General features: G+C 46.0%; 1 protein-coding gene across 2 annotated transcripts in view; it reads right to left on the bottom strand.

Annotated features, from left to right (window-relative positions):
- The window catches only part of LOC124042207 (macrophage mannose receptor 1-like), a 70,140-nt gene that overhangs the window by 36,882 nt on the left and 6,725 nt on the right, over window positions 1-26,533 (bottom strand). For both annotated transcript variants that reach the window (XR_006840052.1, XM_046360621.1), the window contains exons 6-18: window positions 24,970-25,107; window positions 21,844-22,020; window positions 18,666-18,808; window positions 17,942-18,055; window positions 16,935-17,050; window positions 15,673-15,821; window positions 13,305-13,504; window positions 11,938-12,059; window positions 8,353-8,428; window positions 5,440-5,593; window positions 4,564-4,602; window positions 3,824-3,987; window positions 3,110-3,174 (exon numbers count right to left, since the gene is read on the bottom strand). Coding sequence is in view for 1 of the 2 variants with exons in the window: in XM_046360621.1 (XP_046216577.1) it covers window positions 3,110-3,174; window positions 3,824-3,987; window positions 4,564-4,602; window positions 5,440-5,593; window positions 8,353-8,428; window positions 11,938-12,059; window positions 13,305-13,504; window positions 15,673-15,821; window positions 16,935-17,050; window positions 17,942-18,055; window positions 18,666-18,808; window positions 21,844-22,020; window positions 24,970-25,107 (1,657 nt within the window). In the remaining variant the exon portion in view is untranslated. The remainder of the gene's footprint in view (window positions 1-3,109; window positions 3,175-3,823; window positions 3,988-4,563; window positions 4,603-5,439; window positions 5,594-8,352; window positions 8,429-11,937; window positions 12,060-13,304; window positions 13,505-15,672; window positions 15,822-16,934; window positions 17,051-17,941; window positions 18,056-18,665; window positions 18,809-21,843; window positions 22,021-24,969; window positions 25,108-26,533) is intronic.

Genomic DNA, 26,533 nt, shown 5'->3' with positions numbered 1-26,533 from the left:
TCCTTTGAGCATGGTGAAGTTATTAATTACACTTTGGACGGTGTACACCCAGTCACTACAAAGATACAGGCGTCCGTAATTAAGATGCTGGAGGGGAAGGAAACCACTCAGGGAGTTCACCATGAGGTCAATGGCTGTGATAGGAGAAAACTTAGGATGGATCAACAATCACAATACTAACCTGACTGATAGAGTGAAAAGAAGGAAGCCTGTACTGAACAGAAAATAAGGCAACAAGGCCAAAAAAAATGGCAAAGCATTTAACTTTTTGTCCTGAATACAAAGTGTTATGTTTGGGGAAAATCCAATACAACACATTACTGAGTACCACTCTTCAAATGTTCAATCATAGTGGTGGCTGCATCATGTTATGGGTATGCTTGTCATCGTTAAGGACTGGGGAGGTTTTAAGGATAAAATTATATGGAATGGAGCGTAGCACAAGTAAAATCCTAGAGGACAACCTGGTTCAGTCTGCTTTCCACCTGACACTAGGATGAATTCGCCTTTCAGCAGGACAATAACCGAAAACACAAGGCCAAATCTACACTGGAGTTGCTTGCCAAGAAGACAGTGAATGTTCCTGAGTGGCCGATATTAAAGTTTTGACTTAAATCTACTTGAAAATCTATGGCAAGAGCTGAACATGGTTGTCTAGCAATGATCAACAACCAATTTGACAGAGCTTGAAGAATGTTTTAAAGAATAATGGGTAAATGTTGCAGAATCCAGGTGTGGACAGCTCTTAGAGACTCAATCAGAAAGACTCACAGCTGTAATCACTGCCAAGGGTGATTCTAATATGTATTCACTCAGAGGTGGGAATACTTATGTAAATTAGATATGTCTGTATTTCATTTTCAATAAATGTGTAAACATTTCTAAAAACAAGTTTGTACTTTGTCATTATGGGGTATTGTGTGTTGACTTGTGAGAGAAAAAATACTATTTAACCCATTTTGAATTCAGGCTGTAACAACAAAAAGTGGAATAAATTAAGGGGTATGAATACTTTCTGAACGAACTGTATGTATTACTGATAAGTCAGTAATACTTACACGAAAGATGGAACTCAGAACACAAGAACTCAGCAACACACAAGACATAGAACACATAAAGAACACAGAAAATATGCTTTGTTCATGACATGCCAGAATGTTCGGAAATACAAAACAGAGCAATGAGGTGTGCATTCACATGCTTTGACCTGGTTGAGGACGCCAACTGGCTAATGTCTAAGTAGCTACGTTAACCAATGAACAAAAAGCGCAGCCAACACGCTCTCATCCAAATTATAGTGTTAATAAAACTGTTTTTGGGATAAAAACGTTCCCGTTTTAAACAAGATATTTTGTCACGAAAAGATGCTCGACTATGCATATAATTGACAGCTTTGGATAGAAAACACTCTGACGTTTCCAAAACTGCAAAGATATTGTCTGTGAGTGCCACAGAACTGATGTTACAGGCGAAACCCAGATAAAAATCCAATCAGGAAGTGACGCATTTTTTGAAACCGCCTCATGCCAATGACTCCTTATATGGCTGTGAATGAGCTACGAATGAGCATAGGTTTTCTACGTATTCCCCAAGGTGTCTACAGCATTGTGACGTCTTTTTACACACTTATGTTGAAGAATAGCCATAAGGGACCACATTTAGAAAGTGGTCACATGGTGTCTCCCGCAGAAAATCTTGCGTAAAGTACTGAGGTAGACATTTTTCCAATCGCTTCTTATGAGAAACCAATTGTCTCGACGGATATATTATCGAATAGATAAGTTAAAAACACCTTGAGGATTGATTCTAAACAACGTTTGCCATGTTTCTGTCGATATTATGGAGCTAATTTGGAAAAAAGTTTGGCGTTGTAGTGACTGCATTTTCTGGTCGATTTCTCAGCCAAACCTGATGAACAAACGGGAGCTATTTTGCCTACAAAAATAATATTTTTGGAAAAAAGGAACATTTGCTATCTAACTGGGAGTCTCCAGAGTGAAAACATCCGAAGTTCTTCAAAGGTAAATAATGTATTTTTATTTTTATAATAATTTAAAAAATAATAATTTTAATTTACTTTTCTTATTTTTGTGAAAATGTTGCCTGATGCTAGCAGAGCCTAGTGTTGGATTCTGTGTTTTACATTATAGCCATTACCATATATATGATTGAATATTATCTGCTGTTGGCTTGTGTGGATGTATGTATGTGTTATGCAACATAGCTGACTTGAAACATTGTTAACAGTTTCAGGGCCATGGGCCTTTCTCAGAGTAGCATGAATACAGGAACTGTTCAATGAGTTGGGGGGGGACATTCAGAGCGGTCGTTACGATAACAAGCGGTCTTTTGTTAGATAACAGGAGCCAGGTGTGAGATAAAGGTATCGAGCATGAGCGCATGGATGTTCTTCACAGCAACAGTTACATCTATCAACAGAAGCTCCAAGAGGCTGAGCAATAGGCTGAGCAAGTTTAAACCACGCCCAGCCTCTACTGTGATAGGCCAACAGACGGGTTGGAACTGTCTATCACAGTATAAAGAATACTGTTTTACATACGTTTTGTCAGTTCCCTGTTCTGCCCTGCGTGGTATCACAGTGAGCCCGTATATACGAAAGTTGCATTTGCCATTTATTACTTAGCTAATAAAAATACATAGTATAAAATCTGTGACTCATTGTTATATTTATCCTGATACCAGATTTGAATTTACGCAACCCTAACACTAGCCATAGCATTATGCCATGATAAACGTACACAAGCATATTTTTTAAATCTGAGATGACAGTGTGATTAACAAAAGGCTAAACTGTGTCTCAATATATTTCATTTGTGATTTTCATGAATAGGAAAATGTTCTAGGAAGATTTATGTCCGCTGCGTTATGCTAATTCCTTTGAGGCTACGTTACGCTCCCCATGCGGGATGGGTAGTATCAAGAAAAAGGTCCTCTCAAACCGATTTCTCCCAGAAAGGAAGCTCGTATTTCAGAGTTTCTAAAAGGTCATGAATGAAGCAATAGAACAGCAGTTTGACACCACTATGTTTAGAAGTGATATAAAAAACGTTTTATTTTTCTCTGTTTGATCATCTTCTTTTATACTCACCCGAAAGAGCGATCAAGATCAACTGTTAGCCCGATGTAATGGTTTCCAAAATGCTCTTTATTGATCTGAAAAAAGAGCAATTAGCATCATCAGCTGTCATGGAGTCCACACGTCCGTTTCAACACCTTGATTCAGTGGTGGAACAATGACCCAATTGTGATAATTGAGTAAAAGTTAAAGTCATCCAGTAAAATACTACTTAAGTAAAGGTCTAAAAGTATCTTTTTAAAAACACTTAAGGATCAAAAGTAAATGTCAAAATCCTTATATTGAGCAAATATTTTTTATTTACGCACTCCAACACATCATATACAAATTAGGCCTTTGTGTTCCGTGAGGCCGCGAGTCTGCCAGATGAGAGGCAGAGGGTGACCAGGGATGTTCTCTTGATTAGTGCGTGAATTGGACCATTTTCCTGTCCTGCTAAGCATTCAAAACATTACTTTTGGGTGTCAGGGAAAATGTGTGGAGTAAAAAAGAACATAATTTATTTTTGGAATGAAGTGAAGGAAAAATAAAAGTTGTCAAAAAATATAAATGTAAAGAACAGATACCCCAAAGAATGACTTAAGTAGTACTTTAAAGTATTTTGACCTAAGCACTATACACCACTTGAGTAGTACTTTAAAGTATTTTGACCTAAGCACTATACACCACTTGTGTATATAGCTCTGTGTTTGAAGGCAGGACTATAGCGAAACTATAGGTGTTTACCTTTTTCCACAGAAATGTATTTTCTGTTTGTCCGTTGATAACAACAAGGTCCCCATGCCTCTGCTGACAGTAGTGTCTGGCATTCTCCATGGCCAGCCTCTCAGTATTAAAGTAATATTGAGAGCCTCCATACTCCAGCCAGCCATCCTCTGTCACATTATACTCTAGACAGGGTTAGAAAATATTATGTGCAATTAAGTCCCCTCTGGAGACCAAGCAGATTAGTCCTCTCTAGAGACCAAGCAGATTAGTCCTCTCTAGAGACCAAGCAGATTAGTCCTCTCTAGAGACCAAGCAGATTAGTCCTCTCTAGAGACCAAGCAGATTAGTCCTCTCTAGAGACCAAGCAGATTAGTCCTCTCTAGAGACCAAGCAGATTAGTCCTCTCTAGAGACCAAGCAGATTAGTCCTCTCTAGAGACCAAGCAGATTAGTCCTCTCTAGAGACCAAGCAGATTAGTCATCTCTAGAGACCAAGCAGATTAGTCCTCTCTAGAGACCAAGCAGATTAGTCCTCTCTAGAGACCAAGCAGATTAGTCCTCTCTAGAGACCAAGCAGATTAGTCCTTCAAAGTTCACACTAGCATACCGCAATGCATCCTCAAAATATTTATACTTTTAATGTGGTGAGCTCATTCATTTATTCATTAATTTAAGAGTGATAGACAACTCATCAACACTTGCCAATATTTTCCAGTGAGTCCTGGGAGCTATGGGATAGGTACTGTCAAGGGGACTTACCAGGGATGGTGTTGTTGGGAGGAGGTAGTGGGGTCACTCCTGTAATGCCACAGAGAAAAAGGAGGAGAATGTAGAAGACAAGAGGAGAGAGAAGACTGTGTTAGCTCACCAAGCTAAAGCCTTCTGGTCCCAGTAAGGTTACTAATCATGCACTTCCGTCCCACAGACAGACGCGCTACATCCTGAATGTCTTCCTTTTATAGTGTTGCACTTTTGACCACAACCTCATGGGCAGCGCACCTAGTGGCCGGAGACTTTAATGCAGGGAAACAAATCAGTCCAACACCATCATTAAATTTGCTGATGACACAACAGTGGAGGCTATATGGGGCTACCGAGTGGCGCAGTGGTCTAAGGCACTGTATCTCAATTGCCATACCAGGCGTTGATGCAACCAGTCAGGATGCTCTTGGTGGTGCATCTGCAGAACCTTTTGAGGATCTGAGGATCCACCTTTTCAGCCTACTGAGGGGAATAGCCATTGTCGTGCCCTCTTCATGACTGTCTTGGTGTGTTTGGACCATGATAGTTTGTTGGTGATGTGGACACCAAGGAACTTGAAGCTCTCAACCTGCTCCACTGCAGTCCCGTCGATGAGAATGGGGGCGTGCTCAGTCCTCCTTTTCCTGTAGTCCACAATCATCTCCTTTAGTCTTGGGTCACATTGAGGGATTGGTTGTTTTATTGATGCTCTTTAATTATTTGTTGTTTTTAGATTTTATTTTTTTATTTTTCAATTAAATGTTTTCTTTATTCATTTTGAGAGACTCCATTCCTTATGGAATCTCACACAGCCAGACTGAGAGACCCCATACAATTACATTACCTTTAGGGATCTCACACAGCCAGACTGAGAGACTCCATACATTACATTACCTTTAGGGATCTCACACAGCCAGTCGTTGTAGTCCTCACAGTTTACATCGTTCCAGGATCCCTCTTCATCCCAGTAAGAGATCCTCATCTCAGCACAGGACTCCACGCCGTTGTAGTTGTTGGGTTCCCCCTCCATCCAGTGTTGGAAGGACAGCTGAGGACAAACACATTTGTAAGAGAAACTTCCCCATGAGGTAGTAGTAGTAGTAGTAGTATTACTATTGCTAGCAGTATTACTATTAGTAGTATTACTATTACTAGCAGTATTACTATTAGTAGTATTACTATTACTAGCAGTATTACTATTAGTAGTATTACTATTACTAGCAGTATTACTATTAGTAGTCGTACTATTACTAGCAGTATTACTATTAGTAGTATTACTATTACTAGCAGTATTACTATTAGTAGTATTACTATTACTAGCAGTATTACTATTAGTAGTATTACTATTACTAGCAGTATTACTATTAGTAGTATTACTATTACTAGCAGTATTACTATTAGTAGTATTACTATTACTAGCAGTATTACTATTAGTAGTATTACTATTGCTAGCAGTATTACTATTAGTAGTATTACTATTACTAGCAGTATTACTATTAGTAGTATTACTATTACTAGCAGTATTACTATTAGTAGTAGTATTACTATTAGTAGTATTACTATTACTAGCAGTATTACTATTAGTAGTCGTACTATTACTATTAGTAGTCGTAGTATTACTATTAGTAGTAGTATTACTATTAGTAGTATTACTATTAGTAGCAGTATTACTATTAGTAGTAGTAGTATTACTATTAGTAGTAGTATTACTATTAGTAGTAGTTGTCGTAGTATTAGTAGCATTAGTATCAGTGGTAGTAGTAGTAGTTGTATTAGTAGCAGTATTACTATTAGTAGTAGTATTACTATTAGTAGTAGTAGCAGTATTACTATTACTAGCAGTATTACTATTAGTAGTAGTATTACTATTAGTAGTAGTATTACTATTAGTAGTAGTTGTCGTAGTATTAGTAGCATTAGTATCAGTGGTAGTAGTAGTAGTCGTATTAGTAGCAGTATTACTATTAGTAGCAGTAGTAGTAGTATTACTTTTAGTAGCAGTAGTATTACTATTAGTAGCAGTAGTAGTATATATATTAGTAGTAGTAGTATTTCTATTAGGAGTAGTAGTAGTAGTAGTAGTAGTAGTATTAGTAGTAGTATTACTATCAGTAGCAGTATTACTATTAGTAGGAGTAGTAGTAGTAGTAGTATTACTTTTAGTAGTGGTGGAAGTAGTATTACTATTAATAGCAGTATTACTAATAGTAATAGTAGTATTATTATCAGTAGCAGTATTACTATTAGTAGCAGTAGTAGTAGTATAATTACTATTAGTAGCAGTAGTAGTAGTAGAATTACTATTAGTAGCAGTAGTAGTAGTAGAATTACTATTAGTAGCAGTAGTAGTAGTAGAATTACTATTAGTAGCAGTATTACTATTAGTAGCAGTAATACTATTTATGTTAGTAGTAGTAGTATATCTATTTCTATTAGTAGTAATAGTATTACTATTATCATTATAAATAGAAGTAGTAGTAGTACTAGTAGTATTATTATTATAAGTAGTAGTAGTAGTAGCATTACTATTAGTAGTAGAAGTCGTAGTATTACTATTAGTTGCAGTAGTAGTATTATTACTATTATTAGCAGTAGTAGTACTATTACTAGTAGTAGTAGTATTACTATTAGTCACAGTTGTAGTAGTAGTATTACTACTAGTATTATAAATAGTAGTCGAATGACTATTAGTAGTAGAGGTAGAAGTATTACTATTATTAGTAGTGGTAGTATTACTAGTAGTAGTAGTACTATTAGTATTATAATTAGTAGTTGTAGTAGTATTAGTAGTTGTAGTAGTATTACTATTTGTCATGCCTTGGTCATTGTATTTTGTGTTTTTGTTATATGTTTGGGTAGGCCAGGGTGTGACATGGGTTTATATGTTGTGTTTCGTATTGGGGTTTGTATTATTTGGGATCGCGGCTGATTAGGGGTGTGGTATAGGCTTGGCTGCCTGAGGCGATTCTCAATTAGAGTCAGGTGCTTATCGTTGTCTCTGATTAGGAACCGTATTTAGGTAGCCTGAATTTCGCTTTGTAATTCGTGGGTGTTTGTACCTGTCTCTGTGTTGTAGTCACCAGATAGGCTGTAATTAGTTTCACGTTCCGTTCTGTTGTTTTTGTATTTGGTTTCAGTTATTTTCATGTACCGCGATTCTTTTATTAAAGTCATGAGTAACCTACACGCTGCATTTCGGTCCGACTCTCTTCATTCAACAGACGAAGGCCGTTACACTATTAGTATTATAGATTGTAGTATAATTACTATTAGTAGTAGTAGTAGTAGTAGTATAACTATTATTACTATTAGTATTACTGTTAGTAGTATTATATATAATTAGTAGTAGTGCTAGTATTAGTAGTAGTAGTAGTAGTAGTATTTATGTTAGTAGTAGTAGTATTATTACTATTATTATTTATATTTTAGAAGTAGTAGTAGTAATAGTAGTAGTACTATTAGTAACAGTATTACTATTAGTAGTAGTAGTTGTAGTAGTATTACTACTAGTATTATAATTAGTAGTAGTAATATTACTATTATAAGTAGTAGCAGTATTAGTAGTGGCATTACTATTAGTATTATAATTAGTAGTAGTATTACTAGTAGTAGTAGTATTAGTAGTGGTATTACTATTAGTATTATAATTAGTAGTAGTATTACTAGTAGTAGTAGTATTAGTAGTGGTATTACTATTAGTATTATAATTAGTAGTAGTATTACTAGTAGTAGTAGTATTAGTAGTGGTATTACTATTAGTATTATAATTAGTACTAGTATTTCTATTATTATGTGAACATAACTCACTGGCGACCCATCAGTCCAGGCGAAGCCAGCGTTGGGATCCTGAGCACTCAGACCGATCCAAGAAGTCCCACCATGGCTAATGTATACAAAACAATACTATATTATCACCATGGTTACGGTATCCAGAACAATACTACATTATCACATATTATCCAGCAAATAGCTGGAGGCAAGGCTTTCTCCTATAGAGCTCCATTTTTATGGAACGGTCTGCCTACCCATGTGAGAGACGCAGACTCGGCCTCAACCTTTAAGTCTTTACTGAAGACTCATCTCTTCAGTGGGTCATATGATTGAGTGTAGTCTGGCCCAGGAGTGTGAAGGTGAACGGAAAGGCTCTGGAGCAACGAACCGCCCTTGCTGTCTCTGCCTGGCCGGTTCCCCTCTTTCCACTGGGATTCTCTGCCTCTAACCCTATTACAGGGGCTGAGTCACTGGCTAACTGGGGCTCTTTCATACCGTCCCTGGGAGGGGTGCGTCACTTGAGTGGGAGTCACTGATGTGATCTTCCTGTCTGGGTTGGCACCCCCCCTTGGGTTGTGCCGTGGCGGAGATATTTGTGGGCTATACTCGGCCTTGTCTCAGGATGGTAAGTTGGTCGTTAAAGATATCCCTCTAGTAGTGTGGGGGCTGTGCTTTGGCAAAGTGGGTGGGGTTATATCCTTCCTGTTTGGCCCAGTCCGGGGGTATCATCGGATGGGGCCACAGTGTCTCCTAACCCCTCCTGTCTTAGCCTCCAGTATTTATACTGCAGTAGTTTGTGTCGGGGGGCTAGGGTCAGTTTATTATATCTGGAGTACTTCTCCTGTCTTATCCGGTGTCCTGTGTGAATTTAGGTATGCTCTCTCTAATTCTCTCTTTCTCTCTTTCTTTCTCTCTCTCGGAGGACCTGAGCCCTAGGACCATGCCCCAGGACTACCTGGCATGATGACTCCTTGCTGTCCCCAGTCCACCTGGCCGTGCTGCTGCTACAGTTTCAACTGTTCTGCCTTATTATTATTCGACCATGCTGGTCATTTATGAACATTTGAACATCTTGGTCATGTTCTGTTATAATCTCCATCCGGCACAGCCAGAAGAGGACTGGCCACCCCTCATAGCCTGGTTACTCACTCGGTTTCTTCCTAGGTTTTGGCCTTTCTAAGGAGTTTTTCCTAGCCACCGTGCTTCAACACCTGCATTGCTTGCTGTTTGGGGGTTTTAGGCTGTTTCTGTCCAGCACTTAGAGATATCAGCTGATGTAAGAAGGGCTTTATAAATCAATTTGATTTGGCTACAGTATCCAAAACAATAATATATTATCACCATGGTTACGGTATCCAGAACAATACTAACTTATCACCATGGCTACAGTATCCAAAACAATACTATATTATTACCTTTTCTACAGTATCCAAAACATTACTATATTATCACCATGGCTACGGTATCCAGAACAATATTATATTATCACCATGGCAGGGAATACAACTTCTGTCAGTGTGAGTTAGCAGTATTACATTATTGGTATGTCGGGGGCCCCACCTAGTGGACAAGGTTTGAGAAACCTGGAAGAAGGTGGAAATATAACTACATACTGCAACAAACATGTAATTAATCCTTTATAGGCAACACACATGTAATTAAAGCTGTATAGGAAACACACATGTAATTAAACCTGTATAGGAAACACACATGTAATTAAACCTGTATATGTTGACTCTTTGGATCCTAGAATAAGTCAAACGACACCGCTGGTTCTGCTCACACTGCCCTACCCTGTGCTCTGACCTCTTTCTCCCCTCTCTCTCCAGATGAAATCTTGCGTCTTGTGACGGCCGGCCGCCCAACAACCTGCCCGCTTGACCCTATCCCCTCCCCTCTTCTCCAGACCATTTCCGGAGACCTTCTCCCTTACCTCACCTCGCTCATCAACTCATCCCTGACCGCTGGCTACGTCCCTTCCGTCTTCAAGAGAGCGAGAGTTGCACCCCTTCTGAAAAAACCTACACTCGATCCCTCCGATGTCAACAATTACAGACCAGTATCCCTTCTTTCTTTTCTCTCCAAAACTCTTGAACGTGCCGTCCTTGGCCAGCTCTCCCGCTATCTCTCTCTGAATGACCTTCTTGATCCAAATCAGTCAGGTTTCAAGACTAGTCATTCAACTGAGACTGCTCTCCTCTGTATCACGGAGGCGCTCCGCACTGCTAAAGCTAACTCTCTCTCCTCTGCTCTCATCCTTCTAGATCTATCGGCTGCCTTCGATACTGTGAACCATCAGATCCTCCTCTCCACCCTCTCCGAGTTGGGCATCTCCGGCGCGGCCCACGCTTGGATTGCGTCCTACCTGACAGGTCGCTCCTACCAGGTGGCATGGCGAGAATCTGTCTCCTCACCACGCGCTCTCACCACCGGTGTCCCCCAGGGCTCTGTTCTAGGCCCTCTCCTATTCTCGCTATACACCAAGTCACTTAGCTCTGTCATAACCTCACATGGTCTCTCCTATCATTGCTATGCAGACGACACACAACTAATCTTCTCCTTTCCCCCTTCTGATGACCAGGTGGCGAATCGCATCTCTGCATGTCTGGCAGACATATCAGTGTGGATGACGGATCACCACCTCAAGCTGAACCTCGGCAAGACGGAGCTGCTCTTCCTCTCGGGGAAGGACTGCCCATTCCATGATCTCGCCATCACGGTTGACAACTCCATTGTGTCCTCCTCCCAGAGCGCTAAGAACCTTGGTGTGATCCTGGACAACACCCTGTCGTTCTCAACCAACATCAAGGCGGTGGCCCGTTCCTGTAGGTTCATGCTCTACAACATCCGCAGAGTACGACCCTGCCTCACACAGGAAGCGGCGCAGGTCCTAATCCAGGCACTTGTCATCTCCCGTCTGGATTACTGCAACTCGCTGTTGGCTGGGCTCCCTGCCTGTGCCATTAAACCCCTTCAACTCATCCAGAACGCCGCAGCCCGTCTGGTGTTCAACCTTCCCAAGTTCTCTCACGTCACCCCGCTCCTCCGTTCTCTCCACTGGCTTCCAGTTGAAGCTCGCATCCGCTACAAGACCATGGTGCTTGCCTACGGAGCTGTGAGGGGAACGGCACCTCAGTACCTCCAGGCTCTGATCAGGCCCTACACCCAAACAAGGGCACTGCGTTCATCCACCTCTGGCCTGCTCGCCTCCCTACCACTGAGGAAGTACAGCTCCCGCTCAGCCCAGTCAAAACTGTTCGCTGCTCTGGCCCCCCAATGGTGGAACAAACTCCCTCACGACGCCAGGACAGCGGAGTCAATCACCACCTTCCGGAGACACCTGAAACCCCACCTCTTTAAGGAATACCTAGGATAGGATAAGTATTCCCTCTCACCCCCCCCCCTTTAAGATTTAGATCCACTATTGTAAAGTGACTGTTCCACTGGATGTCATAAGGTGAATGCACCAATTTGTAAGTCGCTCTGGATAAGAGCGTCTGCTAAATGACTTAAATGTAAATGTAAATGTAATAAGACCTGTCAAAGATTATTGGGGGCTAGAGCCGTTGCTAACCGATAAAGGTGTGAGTTGGAATATCTGAGTGAGGTTGAAGAACTTACACATGATGCATAGACTGGAGGTCCGTGGAACTGTGGATGCTGAGTAGGTCTCCTCCAATCACCCTGCAGAAGTCCCGAGCCTCAAACCAGGTCTTCTCATCTTTGCGAGGCCCTGTAAAGAACTGGACCAGACAAACAACCTATTCAGTGCATTACTTTAGACCAGAGCACTATGGATAGTGCACTACTTTTGACCAAAGCCCTATGGGGTAGTGCACTACTTTAGACCAGAGCCCTATGGGTAGTGCACTACTTTAGACCAGAGCCCTATGGGTAGTGCACTACTTTAGACCAGAGCCCTATGGGCACTGCACAGGGAAAATACTATCATTTAAGACACAGACTGTCTCTGGATCATGATCAGTTACCGTTAGGAAGAGATCCTTATATTACAGACTGTCTCTGGATCGTGATCCGTTACCGTTAGGAAGAGATCCTGAAGTAACGACAAACCAGATCATTGTCCTAAATGACCTATAACCTCTGTAGATCAGGTGGTAGGACATGTTGCTTGCAAGACCAGGATAGTGGGTTTGATTCCCGAGACCACCCATACTGTAAAATGTATGCATGCATGACTGGATAAAAGCGTCTCCTAAATGTCCGATATTATTATTATGTTGCTATATTGTAGAACCTGGCTGTATAGATGTCAAATGAGGAGGAACAGCATTCAAACATCGGGATCGGTGTCCCTTCCGCGGGACGGTTGAGCTAACGTAGGCTAATGCGATTAGCATGAGGTTGTTAGTAACAAGAACATTTCCCAGGATATAGACATATCTGATATGGGCAGAAAGTTTACATTCTTGTTAATCATCAAACTGCACTGTCCAATTTACAGTAGCTATTACAGTGAAAGAATACCATGCTATTGTTGTTTGAGGAGAGTGCACAATTTTGACCAAGAAAAGTTATTAATAAACGAATTAGGCACATTAGGGCAGTCTTGAATTTTGAACAGAAATGCAATGGTTCATTGGATCAGTCTAAAACTATGGAATACACTGATGCCATCTAGTGGCTAAAATCTAAATTGTACCTGGGCTGGAATAATAAATGATGGTCATTTCAAAGATGATGGTACAAAACAAATACAAAAGAACGGATGGTTTTTCTATGTATTTTCTTCTACATGATCTAATGTTTTTTATTCCTCTACATTCCTTTCACATTTCCACATTTTCAAATGGTACCAAGAATATGCATATCCTTGCTTCAGGGCCTGAGCAACAGGAAGTTAGACTTGGGTATGTCATTGTAGGAGAAAATAGAAAAAAGGAGCTAATCTTTAAGAGGTTTTAGCTCCTCTAGAGGTTGTTACTACACTCATAATACATTATAGTTTCATTCTAAGTTATGTCTACCTTGAAGCAGTAGTTCCGAGACCCCACAGGAAACCAGCCCTCGTGGCACCTGGGAGGGACAGGTGTGATTGGTTCTGGTGTTGGCCCCGCTCCTTCTGCCAGGTGTTTACAGATATACTTCTCCTGATTGGTGCAGCTCAGCACATCCCATAATCCAGCGAGAGGCCCTGTTCTCATGGCCACACAACCCTGTCGACTGCCTGAGGTCAAATTTGACGCAAAGAGAGAACACAAATACAGAGCAACATTCAGGTTCACAGCTAAGAGCACCTATTACCATGTTCAATGAGATTCAGTTATATAGAACTGTAGTATGAGACTCCTACTATAGAACTGTAGTGAGACTCCTACTATAGAACTGTAGTGAGACTCCTACTATAGAACTGTAGTGAGACTCCTACTATAGAACTGTAGTGAAACTCCTACTATAGAACTGTAGTCAGACTCCTACTATAGAACTGTAGTGAAACTCCTACTATAGAACTGTAGTGGGACTCCTACTATAGAACTGTAGTGAAACTCCTACTATAGAACTGTAGTCAGACTCCTACTATAGAACTGTAGTGAGACTCCTACTATAGAACTGTAGTGAGACTCCTACTATAGAACTGTAGTGAGACTCCTACTATAGAACTGTAGTATGAGACTCCTACTATAGAACTGTAGTCAGACTCCTACTATAGAACTGTAGTATGAGACTCCTACTATAGAACTGTAGTCAGACTCCTACTATAGAACTGTAGTATGAGACTCCTACTATAGAACTGTAGTGAGACTCCTACTATAGAACTGTAGTGAGACTCCTACTATAGAACTGTAGTGAGACTCCTACTATAGAACTGTAGTGAGACTCCTACTATAGAACTGTAGTGGGACTCCTACTATAGAACTGTAGTGAGACTCCTACTATAGAACTGTAGGCAGACTCCTACTATAGAACTGTAGTCAGACTCCTACTATAGAACTGTAGTCAGACTCCTACTATAGAACTGTAGTCAGACTCCTACTATAGAACTGTAGTGAGACTCCTACTATAGAACTGTAGTGAGACTCCTACTATAGAACTGTAGTGAGACTCCTACTATAGAACTGTGAGAGTAGAACTGAGTCCTACTATAGAACTGTAGTCAGACTCCTACTATAGAACTGTAATCAAACTCCTACTATAGAACTGTAGTGAGACTCCTACTATAGAACTGTAGTGAGACTCCTACTATAGAACTGTAGTGAGACTCCTACTATAGAACTGTAGTGAGACTCCTACTATAGAACTGTAGTCAGACTCCTACTATAGAACTGTAGTGAGACTCCTACTATAGAACTGTAGTCAGACTCCTACTATAGAACTGTAGTCAGACTCCTACTATAGAACTGTAGTCAGACTCCTACTATAGAACTGTAGTGAGACTCCTACTATAGAACTGTAGTGAGACTCCTACTATAGAACTGTAGTGAGACTCCTACTATAGGACTGTAGTCAGACTCCTACTATAGAACTGTAGTCAGACTCCTACTATAGAACTGTAATCAAACTCCTACTATAGAACTGTAGTGAGACTCCTACTATAGAACTGTAGTGAGACTCCTACTATAGAACTGTAGTGAGACTCCTACTATAGAACTGTAGTGAGACTCCTACTATAGAACTGTAGTCAGACTCCTACTATAGAACTGTAGTGAGACTCCTACTATAGAACTGTAGTCAGACTCCTACTATAGAACTGTAGTGAGACTCCTACTATAGAACTGTAGTCAGACTCCTACTATAGAACTGTAGTGAGACTCCTACTATAGAACTGTAGTGAGACTCCTACTATAGAACTGTAGTGAGACTCCTACTATAGAACTGTAGTGAGACTCCTACTATAGAACTGTAGTGAGACTCCTACTATAGAACTGTAGTGAGAGTCCTACTATAGAACTGTAGTCAGACTCCTACTATAGAACTGTAATCAAACTCCTACTATAGAACTGTAGTGAGACTCCTACTATAGAACTGTAGTGAGACTCCTACTATAGAACTGTAGTGAGACTCCTACTATAGAACTGTAGTGAGACTCCTACTATAGAACTGTAGTGAGACTCCTACTATAGAACTGTAGTGAGACTCCTACTATAGAACTGTAGTGAGACTCCTACTATAGAACTGTAGTGGGACTCCTACTATAGAACTGTAGTGAGACTCCTACTATAGAACTGTAGTGGGACTCCTACTATAGAACTGTAGGCAGACTCCTACTATAGAACTGTAGTGGGACTCCTACTATAGAACTGTAGTGGGACTCCTACTATAGAACTGTTGTGAGACTCCTGGCATCTGTCACTACAATATGTAGTATTATTATATATCTCTGAGGTTGTCCTTTACCTGGCATCTGTGCGTTCCAGTGGGTGTACCTGACCCTGTTGCTGTTCGTCCAGCTGAAGATGTCGATGTGGTTCTGGTTGGAGAGTCCGATCCAGAAGTGTTGCTCTGGCCTGGACCCAACCAGGCTGATCAGGAAAGCATTATCCACCCTGGACACATTATTATGAAAACATTATCATTATAACATTATCCACCCTGGACACATTATTGTGACACATTATCATTCTGACATTATCCACCCTGGACACATTATTATGAAAACATTATCATTCTGACATTATCCGCCTGGACACATTATCATGAACACATTATCATTCTGACATTATCCACCCTGGACACATTTTATGAGACATTAACCATAGATCATTATTGTGGAACTGTCAGAAGGTGAGTGGAGCTGGTGCATAAAGAGCAGGAGAACTTAATATAAAAAAAATATATAAAAATATAAAGGCACAAGATAAACAAATACACTTGACCAATATCCAACAGTAAATAATATAAACATAAACCGAACTGAACATAGCAATAATCACACACAACAAACATGGCGGAAACAGAGGGTTAAATACATCAACAGGTAATTGGATAATGAAAACCAGGTGTGTAGAAAATAAAGACAAAATATAATATGAAATATGAACAATGGATCAGCGATGGCTAGAAGACCGGTGACGTCGACCGCCGACCGCCGACCGTCGAACGCCGACCGCCGAACGCCGACCGTCGAACACCGACCGCCGACCGCCCGACCGTCAACCTCCGACCGCCGACCGCCGGACGCCGACCGCCGAACGCCGACCGCCGGACGCCGACCGCCGACCGCCGAACGCCGACCGCCGACCGCCGAACGCCGACCGCCGAACGCCGACGCCGACCGCCGAACGTCGACCGCATGAACTAGGACCGACCTCGGCGGAAGTCGTGACAGGAACATTATCATGACACCTTATCATGGACACATTATCATTATAACAATATTGAAACATTATGGTTAAAGGTATATTTTACTCAAAAACTCTATTTTAGCATTTGGTCGTTTAGTCCACTGTTAATACAATGCCCTAAAATGGTCTCAGCAGCCGAAGGTTCAAGATGGAGCACTTTCAGTATAGAGCAAAAACAGTGGACCAAATAAGATATACACTATAATGGAACTTGGTCCACCCTGAACTCATTATCATTAGACAATGTATTATCTAGCCAAATTCATCGAGCCCAAATGTTTGATACAGAGAAGTAGATCCCGGTTTCGTTCTTACCTGCTGGAAACATCTGCCAGATATGAATGTGAGCTCTTGCATGACTCTTTGGCCTCATCAAAGGTCTTGATCTCTGGTCCCACAAAGTAGCAGAAGGAGCCGTGCCTGGTCCAATGCTTGAGAGGCAAACAGGGTCAGAAACAGCTGTAAGGCTGTTGAGCTGGTCTTGGTGTAAGGCTGGTCATGTATCAACATCAACTCCATTATACCAGAAATCCTGTTGTATTCAGCGCACGTGACAAATTACATTTGATTTGATATGATTTTTGATGTAAATGTTGAGTATCTACCTGCCCAGGGACTACAGTTGACAGCTAGCTGACTAAATCTTGCACATTTAGAGAACTCTCCGGTGGGGAGAGCCATATATGTGGCTGTTCCTGAGAACATCAGCGCTATAGAGCATGACCTCTGCTATCCCTGGCTGACCTCTGCTCTATAATGCTGACCTCTGCTCTCTATAGCGCTGACCTCTGCTCTCTATAGCGCTGACCTCTGCTCTCTATAGCGCTGACCTCTGCTCTCTATAGCGCTGACCTCTGCTCTCTATAGCGCTGACCTCTGCTCTCTATAGCGCTGACCTCTGCTCTATAGCGCTGACCTCTGCTCTATAGCGCTGACCTCTGCTCTATAGCGCTGACCTCTGCTCTATAGCGCTGACCTCTGCTCTATAGCGCTGACCTCTGCTCTATAGCGCTGACCTATGCTCTATAGCGCTGACCTATGCTCTCCCTGGCTGACCTCTGCTCTCCCTGACTGACCTCTGCTCTATAGCGCTGACCTCTGCTCTATAGCGCTGACCTCTGCTCTATAGCGCTGACCTCTGCTCTATAGCGCTGACCTCTGCTCTCCAGAGGCTGACCTCTGCTCTCTCCAGAGGCTGACCTCTGCTCTCTCCAGAGGCTGACCTCTGCTCTCTCCAGAGGCTGACCTCTGCTCTCTCCAGAGGCTGACCTCTGCTCTCTCCAGAGGCTGACCTCTGCTCTCTCCAGAGGCTGTCCACTCACCGATTTGCAGCCTGGGTTAGTGTCCACCGGGTCCCCTGAGGGTTGGGAGGTAGATTTCTTCATACAGATGAAGCCACGCTGGTTGTCACACACCTGAGTAGCCCACCTGCCCTGCTGCAAGACAGACACAGTCACACAGGACATCGTCAAGGAGGGAGAGGGTTGGTGTGGTTGTAAATGGGTGTTAGGGTCAGGGGGTGTTAGGGTTAGAGGGTGTTAGGGTCAGGGGGTGTTAAGGGGTGTTAGGGTCAGGGTGTTAAGGGGTGTTAGGGTTAGAGGGTGTTAAGGGGTGTTAGGGTCAGGGGGTGTTAAGGTGTGATAGGGTCAGGGGGTGTTAAGGGGTGATAGGGTCAGGGGGTGTTAAGGGGTGTTAGGGTCAGGGGGTGTTAAGGGGTGTTAGGGTCAGGGGTGTTAAGGGGTGTTAGGGTCAGGGGGTGTTAAGGGGTGTTAGGGTCAGGGGGTGTTAGGGTTAGAGGGTGTTAGGGTCAGGGGGTGTTAAGGGGTGTTAGGGTCAGGGGGTGTTAGGGTCAGGGTGTTAAGGGGTGTTAGGGTTAGGGGGTGTTAAGGGGTGTTAGGGTCAGGGGGTGTTAAGGGGTGTTAGGGTCAGGGGGTGTTAAGGGGTGTTAGGGTCAGGGGGTGTTAAGGGGTGTTAGGGTTAGAGGGTGTTAAGGGGTGTTAAGGTTAGAGGTTAGGGCAGTGTGGAGGGGGGATGATGGTACCATACCTCTCCTCTGACCAGTACACAGTTGCCCTCCATTGGCATGGCTTCCTCCCACCTGGTGAAGGTGACAGGGGATTGGTCGCTCCACTCAAACAGTACTGGCGTCTTGACATCATTCATCCCGATCCACAACTCGTCAGCGGCCGCTGGGACAGAGGAAAGGAGGAGAGGAGGGGAGGAGGGAAAGGGGAGAGTTGGAGTTAGCCTTTTCACTCGTCAGCGGCCGCTGGGACAGAGGAAAGGAGGAGAGGAGGAGAGGAGGGGAGGAGGAGAGGAGGGAAAGGGGAGAGTTGGAGTTAGCCTTTTCACTCGTCAGCGGCCGCTGGGACAGAGGAAAGGAGGAGAGGAGGAGAGGAGGGGAGGAGGAGAGGAGGGAAAGGGGAGAGTTGGAGTTAGCCTTTTCACTCGTCAGCGGCCGCTGGGACAGAGGAAAGGAGGAGAGGAGGGGAGGAGGAGAGGAGGGAAAGGGGAGAGTTGGAGTTAGCCTTTTCACTTGTCAGCGGCCGCTGGGACAGAGGAGAGGAGGAGAGAAGGGGAGGAGGAGAGGAGGAGAGGAGGAGAGGAGGGAAAGGGGAGAGTTGGAGTTAGCCTTTTCACTTGTCAGCGGCCGCTGGGACAGAGGAGAGGAGGAGAGGAGGGGAGGAGGAGAGGAGGGAAAGGGGAGAGTTGAGGTTTGCCTTTTCACTCGTCAGCGGCCGCTGGGACAGAGGAGAGGAGGAGAGAAGGGGAGGAGGAGAGGAGGAGAGGAGGAGAGGAGGGAAAGGGGAGAGTTGGAGTTAGCCTTTTCACTCGTCAGCAGCCGCTGGGACAGAGGAGAGGAGGAGAGGAGGAGAGGAGGGGAGGAGAGGAGGGAAAGGGGAGAGTTGGAGTTAGCCTTTCCACTCGTCAGCGGCCGCTGGGACAGAGGAAAGGAGGAGAGGAGGAGAGGAGGGGAGGAGGAGAGGAGGGAAAGGGGAGAGTTGGAGTTAGCCTTTTCACTCGTCAGCGGCCGCTGGGACAGAGGAAAGGAGGAGAGGAGGAGAGGAGGAGAGGAGGAGAGGAGGGAAAGGGGAGAGTTGGAGTTAGCCTTTTCACTCGTCAGCGGCCGCTGGGACAGAGGAAAGGAGGAGAGGAGGAGAGGAGGAGAGGAGGGGAGGAGGAGAGGAGGGAAAGGGGAGAGTTGGAGTTAGCCTTTTCACTCGTCAGCGGCCGCTGGGACAGAGGAGAGGAGGAGAGGAGGGGAGGAGGAGAGGAGGGAAAGGGGAGAGTTGGAGTTAGCCTTTTCACTCGTCAGCGGCCGCTGGGACAGAGGAGAGGAGGAGAGGAGGGGAGGAGGAGAGGAGGAGAGGAGGGAAAGGGGAGAGTTGGAGTTAGCCTTTTCACTCGTCAGTGGCCGCTGGGACAGAGGAGAGGAGGAGAGGAGGAGAGGAGGGGAGGAGGAGAGGAGGAGAGGAGGAGAGGAGGGAAAGGGGAGAGTTGGAGTTAGCCTTTTCACTCGTCAGCGGCCGCTGGGACAGAGGAAAGGAGGAGAGGAGGAGAGGAGGAGAGGAGGAGAGGAGGGAAAGGGGAGAGTTGGAGTTAGCCTTTTCACTTGTCAGCGGCCGCTGGGACAGAGGAGAGGAGGAGAGGAGGGGAGGAGGAGAGGAGGGAAAGGGGAGAGTTGAGGTTTGCCTTTTCACTCGTCAGCGGCCGCTGGGACAGAGGAGAGGAGGAGAGAAGGGGAGGAGGAGAGGAGGAGAGGAGGAGAGGAGGGAAAGGGGAGAGTTGGAGTTAGCCTTTTCACTCGTCAGCAGCCGCTGGGACAGAGGAGAGGAGGAGAGGAGGGAGGAGGGGAGGAGAGGAGGGAAAGGGGAGAGTTGGAGTTAGGTCAGCGGCCGCTGGGACAGAGGAAAGGAGGAGGAGGAGAGGAGGGGAGGAGGAGAGGAGGGAAAGGGGAGAGTTGGAGTTAGCCTTTTCACTCGTCAGCGGCCGCTGGGACAGAGGAAAGGAGGAGAGGAGGAGAGGAGGAGAGGAGGGAGAGGAGGAAAGGGGAGAGTTGGAGTTAGCCTTTTCACTCGTCAGCTGCCGCTGGGACAGAGGAAAGGAGGAGAGGAGGAGAGGAGGAGAGGAGGGGAGGAGGAGAGGAGGGAAAGGGGAGAGTTGGAGTTAGCCTTTTCACTCGTCAGCGGCCGCTGGGACAGAGGAGAGGAGGAGAGGAGGGGAGGAGGAGAGGAGGGAAAGGGGAGAGTTGGAGTTAGCCTTTTCACTCGTCAGCGGCCGCTGGGACAGAGGAGAGGAGGAGAGGAGGGGAGGAGGAGAGGAGGAGAGGAGGGAAAGGGGAGAGTTGGAGTTAGCCTTTTCACTCGTCAGTGGCCGCTGGGACAGAGGAGAGGAGGAGAGGAGGAGAGGAGGGGAGGAGGAGAGGAGGAGAGGAGGAGAGGAGGGAAAGGGGAGAGTTGGAGTTAGCCTTTTCACTCGTCAGCGGCCGCTGGGACAGAGGAAAGGAGGAGAGGAGGAGAGGAGGAGAGGAGGAGAGGAGGAGAGGAGGGAAAGGGGAGAGTTGGAGTTAGCCTTTTCACTCGTCAGCGGCCGCTGGGACAGAGGAGAGGAGGAGAGGAGGGGAGGAGGAGAGGAGGGAAAGGGGAGAGTTGGAGTTAGCCTTTTCACTGTCAGCGGCCGCTGGGACAGAGGAGAGGAGGAGAGGAGGGAGGAGGAGAGGAGGAGAGGAGGGAAAGGGGAGAGTTGGAGTTAGCCTTTTCACTCGTCAGTGGCCGCTGGGACAGAGGAGAGGAGGAGAGGAGGAGAGGAGGGGAGGAGGAGAGGAGGAGAGGAGGAGAGGAGGGAAAGGGAGAGTTGGAGTTAGCCTTTTCACTCGTCAGCGGCCGCTGGGACAGAGGAAAGGAGGAGAGGAGGAGAGGAGGGAAAGGGGAGAGTTGGAGTTAGCCTTTTCACTCGTCAGCGGCCGCTGGGACAGAGGAGAGGAGGAGAGGAGGAGAGGAGGGGAGGAGGAGAGGAGGGAAAGGGGAGAGTTGGAGTTAGCCTTTTCACTCGTCAGCGGCCGCTGGGACAGAGGAAAGGAGGAGAGGAGGGGAGGAGGAGAGGAGGAGAGGAGGGGAGGAGGGGAGGAGGAGAGGAGGGGAGGAGGAGAGGAGGGAAAGGGGAGAGTTGGAGTTAGCCTTTTCACTGACTGTCTAACGTGTGAGTGTATCTGTGTTTTCCTGACCATATCCCAGCTGTGACATCACAAAGCTGTGCTGCTCAATGTTGTGGATGCTGGCCAGGTCGCCTCCGTCCTTCCGACATTCCGTCTGAGCCTCTGTCCAAGTCTTCCTGGTACGCTGGAGGAGGTAGCACCTGGCAGCGTAGGGAATCCACGGACTGGAGCAGTAACCTGTCACTTCTGTGCATCACAAACACAGGGAAACACATTGTAGAATACAAGAAATACACCGCCCATAATAAAAAATATAATACAAAAATGAACTGGACTGAAATGAACCGAAATGGACTGAGCGTAATTTTAAAAAACTGTACAAGATTGAAATGGACTAGACTAGACTGGACTGAAATGAACTGGACTAGACTGAACAAACTGTTCAAGATAGAAATGGACTAGACTAGTCTGGACTAAAATGGATTGGACTGGATTAAATTGAGCAGAGTATAACAGAGTGTTGGATCTGGGTGAACGGGGCTTTTAGGGAGTTCTTTCTGACAGACCTACCTGGGGGAACGGGGATGTAGGTGGGTCTTTCTGACAGACCTACCTGGGGGAACGGGGATGTAGGTGGGTCTTTCTGACAGACCTACCTGGGGAACGGGGATGTAGGTGGGTCTTTCTGACAGACCTACCTGGGGGAACGGGGATGTAGGTGGGTCTTTCTGACAGATCTACCTGGGGAACGGGGATGTAGGTGGGTCTTTCTGACAGACCTACCTGGGGGAACGGGGGATGTAGGTGGGTCTTTCTGACAGACCTACCTGGGGGAACGGGGATGTAGGTGGGTCTTTCTGACAGATCTACCTGGGGGAACGGGGATGTAGGTGGGTCTTTCTGACAGATCTACCTGGGGGAACGGGGATGTAGGTGGGTCTTTCTGACAGATCTACCTGGGGGAACGGGGATGTAGGTGGGTCTTTCTGACAGACCTACCTGGCGGAACGGGGGATGTAGGTGGGTCTTTCTGACAGACCTACCTGGCGGAACGGGGGATGTAGGTGGGTCTTTCTGACAGATCTACCTGGGGGAACGGGGATGTAGGTGGGTCTTTCTGACAGACCTACCTGGGGGAACGGGGATGTAGGTGGGTCTTTCTGACAGACCTACCTGGGGGAACGGGGATGTAGGTGGGTCTTTCTGACAGATCTACCTGGGGGAACGGGGATGTAGGTGGGTCTTTGTGACAGACCTACCTGGGGGAACGGGGATGTAGGTGGGTCTTTCTGACAGATCTACCTGGGGGAACGGGGGATGTAGGTGGGTCTTTCTGACAGATCTACCTGGGGGAACGGGGATGTAGGTGGGTCTTTCTGACAGATCTACCTGGGGGAACGGGGATGTAGGTGGGTCTTTCTGACAGATCTACCTGGGGGAACGGGGATGTAGGTGGGTCTTTCTGACAGATCTACCTGGGGGAACGGGGATGTAGGTGGGTCTTTGTGACAGACCTACCTGGGGGAACGGGGATGTAGGTGGGTCTTTCTGACAGATCTACCTGGGGAACGGGGATGTAGGTGGGTCTTTCTGACAGATCTACCTGGGGGAACGGGGATGTAGGTGGGTCTTTCTGACAGATCTACCTGGGGGAACGGGGATGTAGGTGGGTCTTTCTGACAGATCTACCTGGGGGAACGGGGATGTAGGTGGGTCTTTCTGACAGATCTACCTGGGGGAACGGGGATGTAGGTGGGTCTTTCTGACAGACCTACCTGGGGGAACGGGGATGTAGGTGGGTCTTTCTGACAGATCTACCTGGGGGAACGGGGATGTAGGTGGGTCTTTCTGACAGATCTACCTGGGGAACGGGATGTAGGTGGGTCTTTCTGACAGATCTACCTGGGGGAACGGGGATGTAGGTGGGTCTTTCTGACAGATCTACCTGGGGGAACGGGGATGTAGGTGGGTCTTTCTGACAGATCTACCTGGGGGAACGGGGATGTAGGTGGGTCTTTCTGACAGATCTACCTGGGGGAACGGGGATGTAGGTGGGTCTTTCTGACAGATCTACCTGGGGGAACGGGGATGTAGGTGGGTCTTTCTGACAGATCTACCTGGGGGAACGGGGATGTAGGTGGGTCTTTCTGACAGACCTACCTGGGGGAACGGGGATGTAGGTGGGTCTTTCTGACAGATCTACCTGGGGGAACGGGGATGTAGGTGGGTCTTTCTGACAGATCTACCTGGGGGAACGGGGATGTAGGTGGGTCTTTCTGACAGACCTACCTGGGGGAACGGGGATGTAGGTGGGTCTTTCTGACAGATCTACCTGGGGGAACGGGGATGTAGGTGGGTCTTTCTGACAGACCTACCTGGGGGAACGGGGATGTAGGTGGGTCTTTCTGACAGATCTACCTGGGGGAACGGGGATGTAGGTGGGTCTTTCTGACAGATCTACCTGGGGGAACGGGGATGTAGGTGGGTCTTTCTGACAGACCTACCTGGGGGAACGGGGATGTAGGTGGGTCTTTCTGACAGACCTACCTGGGGGAACGGGGATGTAGGTGGGTCTTTCTGACAGATCTACCTGGGGGAACGGGGATGTAGGTGGGTCTTTCTGACAGACCTACCTGGCGGAACGGGGGATGTAGGTGGGTCTTTCTGACAGACCTACCTGGGGGAACGGGGATGTAGGTGGGTCTTTCTGACAGATCTACCTGGCGGAACGGGGGATGTAGGTGGGTCTTTCTGACAGACCTACCTGGGGAACGGGGATGTAGGTGGGTCTTTCTGACAGATCTACCTGGGGGAACGGGGATGTAGGTGGGTCTTTCTGACAGACCTACCTGGCGGAACGGGGGATGTAGGTGGGTCTTTCTGACAGACCTACCTGGGGGAACGGGGATGTAGGTGGGTCTTTCTGACAGATCTACCTGGGGGAACGGGGATGTAGGTGGGTCTTTCTGACAGATCTACCTGGGGGAACGGGGATGTAGGTGGGTCTTTCTGACAGACCTACCTGGCGGAACGGGGGATGTAGGTGGGTCTTTCTGACAGACCTACCTGGGGGAACGGGGATGTAGGTGGGTCTTTGTGACAGACCTACCTGGGAGAACGGGGATGTAGGTGGGTCTTTCTGATAGACCTACCTGGGGGAACGGGGATGTAGGTGGGTCTTTCTGATAGACCTACCTGGGGAAACGGGGGATGCAGGTGGGTCTTTCTGACAGACGTAGCCATGTTTCTTGGAGCACAGGGAGCTCTGCCAGTAGGACTGCTGACCTGGGTCGACAAGTCCACAGATATGACCAGGATCAGAGAGAGGATGACCTACACACAAACAACAACAACAACTATATCACTACAACTGAAGACTAACAACTATATCACTACAACTGAAGACTAACAACTATATCACTACAACTGAAGACTAACAACAACATCTATATCACTACATCATCATAGTGTAACTAACTGACCCTGGTCCTTTTCCCCTCTATAGTGTAACTGACCCTGGTCCTTTTCCCCTCTATAGTGTTACTGACCCTGGTCCATTTCCCCTCTATAGTGTTACTGACCCTGGTCCTTTCCCCCTCTATAGTGTTACTGACCCTGGTCCTTTTCCCCTCTATAGTGTAACTAACTGACCCTGGTCCTTTTCCCCTCTATAGTGTAACTAACTGACCCTGGTCCTTTTCCCCTCTATAGTGTAACTAAATGACCCTGGTCCTTTTCCCCTCTATAGTGTTACTGACCCTGGTCCTTTTCCCCTCTATAGTGTAACTAACTGACCCTGGTCCTTTTCCCCTCTATAGTGTTACTGACCCTGGTCCTTTTCCCCTCTATAGTGTTACTGACCCTGGTCCTTTTCCCCTCTATAGTGTTACTGACCCTGGTCCTTTTCCCCTCTATAGTGTTACTGACCCTGGTCCTTTTCCCCTCTATAGTGTTACTGACCCTGGTCCTTTTCCCCTCTATAGTGTTACTGACCCTGGTCCTTTTCCCTCTATAGTGTTACTGACCCTGGTCCTTTTCCCCTCTATAGTGTAACTAACTGACCCTGGTCCTTTTCCCTCTATAGTGTTACTGACCCTGGTCCTTTTCCCCTCTATAGTGTTACTGACCCTGGTCCTTTTCCCCTCTATAGTGTAACTAACTGACCCTGGTCCTTTTCCCCTCTATAGTGTTACTGACCCTGGTCCTTTTCCCCTCTATAGTGTTACTGACCCTGGTCCTTTTCCCCTCTATAGTGTTACTGACCCTGGTCCTTTTCCCCTCTATAGTGTTACTGACCCTGGTCCTTTTCCCCTCTATAGTGTTACTGACCCTGGTCCTTTTCCCCTCTATAGTGTAACTAACTGACCCTGGTCCTTTTCCCCTCTATAGTGTTACTGACCCTGGTCCTTTTCCCCTCTATAGTGTTACTGACCCTGGTCCTTTTCCCCTCTATAGTGTAACTAACTGACCCTGGTCCTTTTCCCCTCTATAGTGTTACTGACCCTGGTCCTTTTCCCCTCTATAGTGTAACTAACTGACCCTGGTCCTTTTCCCCTCTATAGTGTAACTAACTGACCCTGGTCCTTTTCCCCTCTATAGTGTTACTGACCCTGGTCCTTTTCCCCTCTATAGTGTTACTGACCCTGGTCCTTTTCCCCTCTATAGTGTAACTGACCCTGGTCCTTTTCCCCTCTATAGTGTTACTGACCCTGGTCCTTTTCCCATCTATAGTGTTACTGACCCTGGTCCAGAGTAGTGC

The sequence above is a fragment of the Oncorhynchus gorbuscha genome, linkage group LG08, assembly GCF_021184085.1.
Source record: "Oncorhynchus gorbuscha isolate QuinsamMale2020 ecotype Even-year linkage group LG08, OgorEven_v1.0, whole genome shotgun sequence".
In the NCBI taxonomy this organism is placed as follows: Eukaryota; Metazoa; Chordata; class Actinopteri; order Salmoniformes; family Salmonidae; genus Oncorhynchus; species Oncorhynchus gorbuscha.
This window is presented reverse-complemented; position numbering and strand designations above follow the sequence as displayed.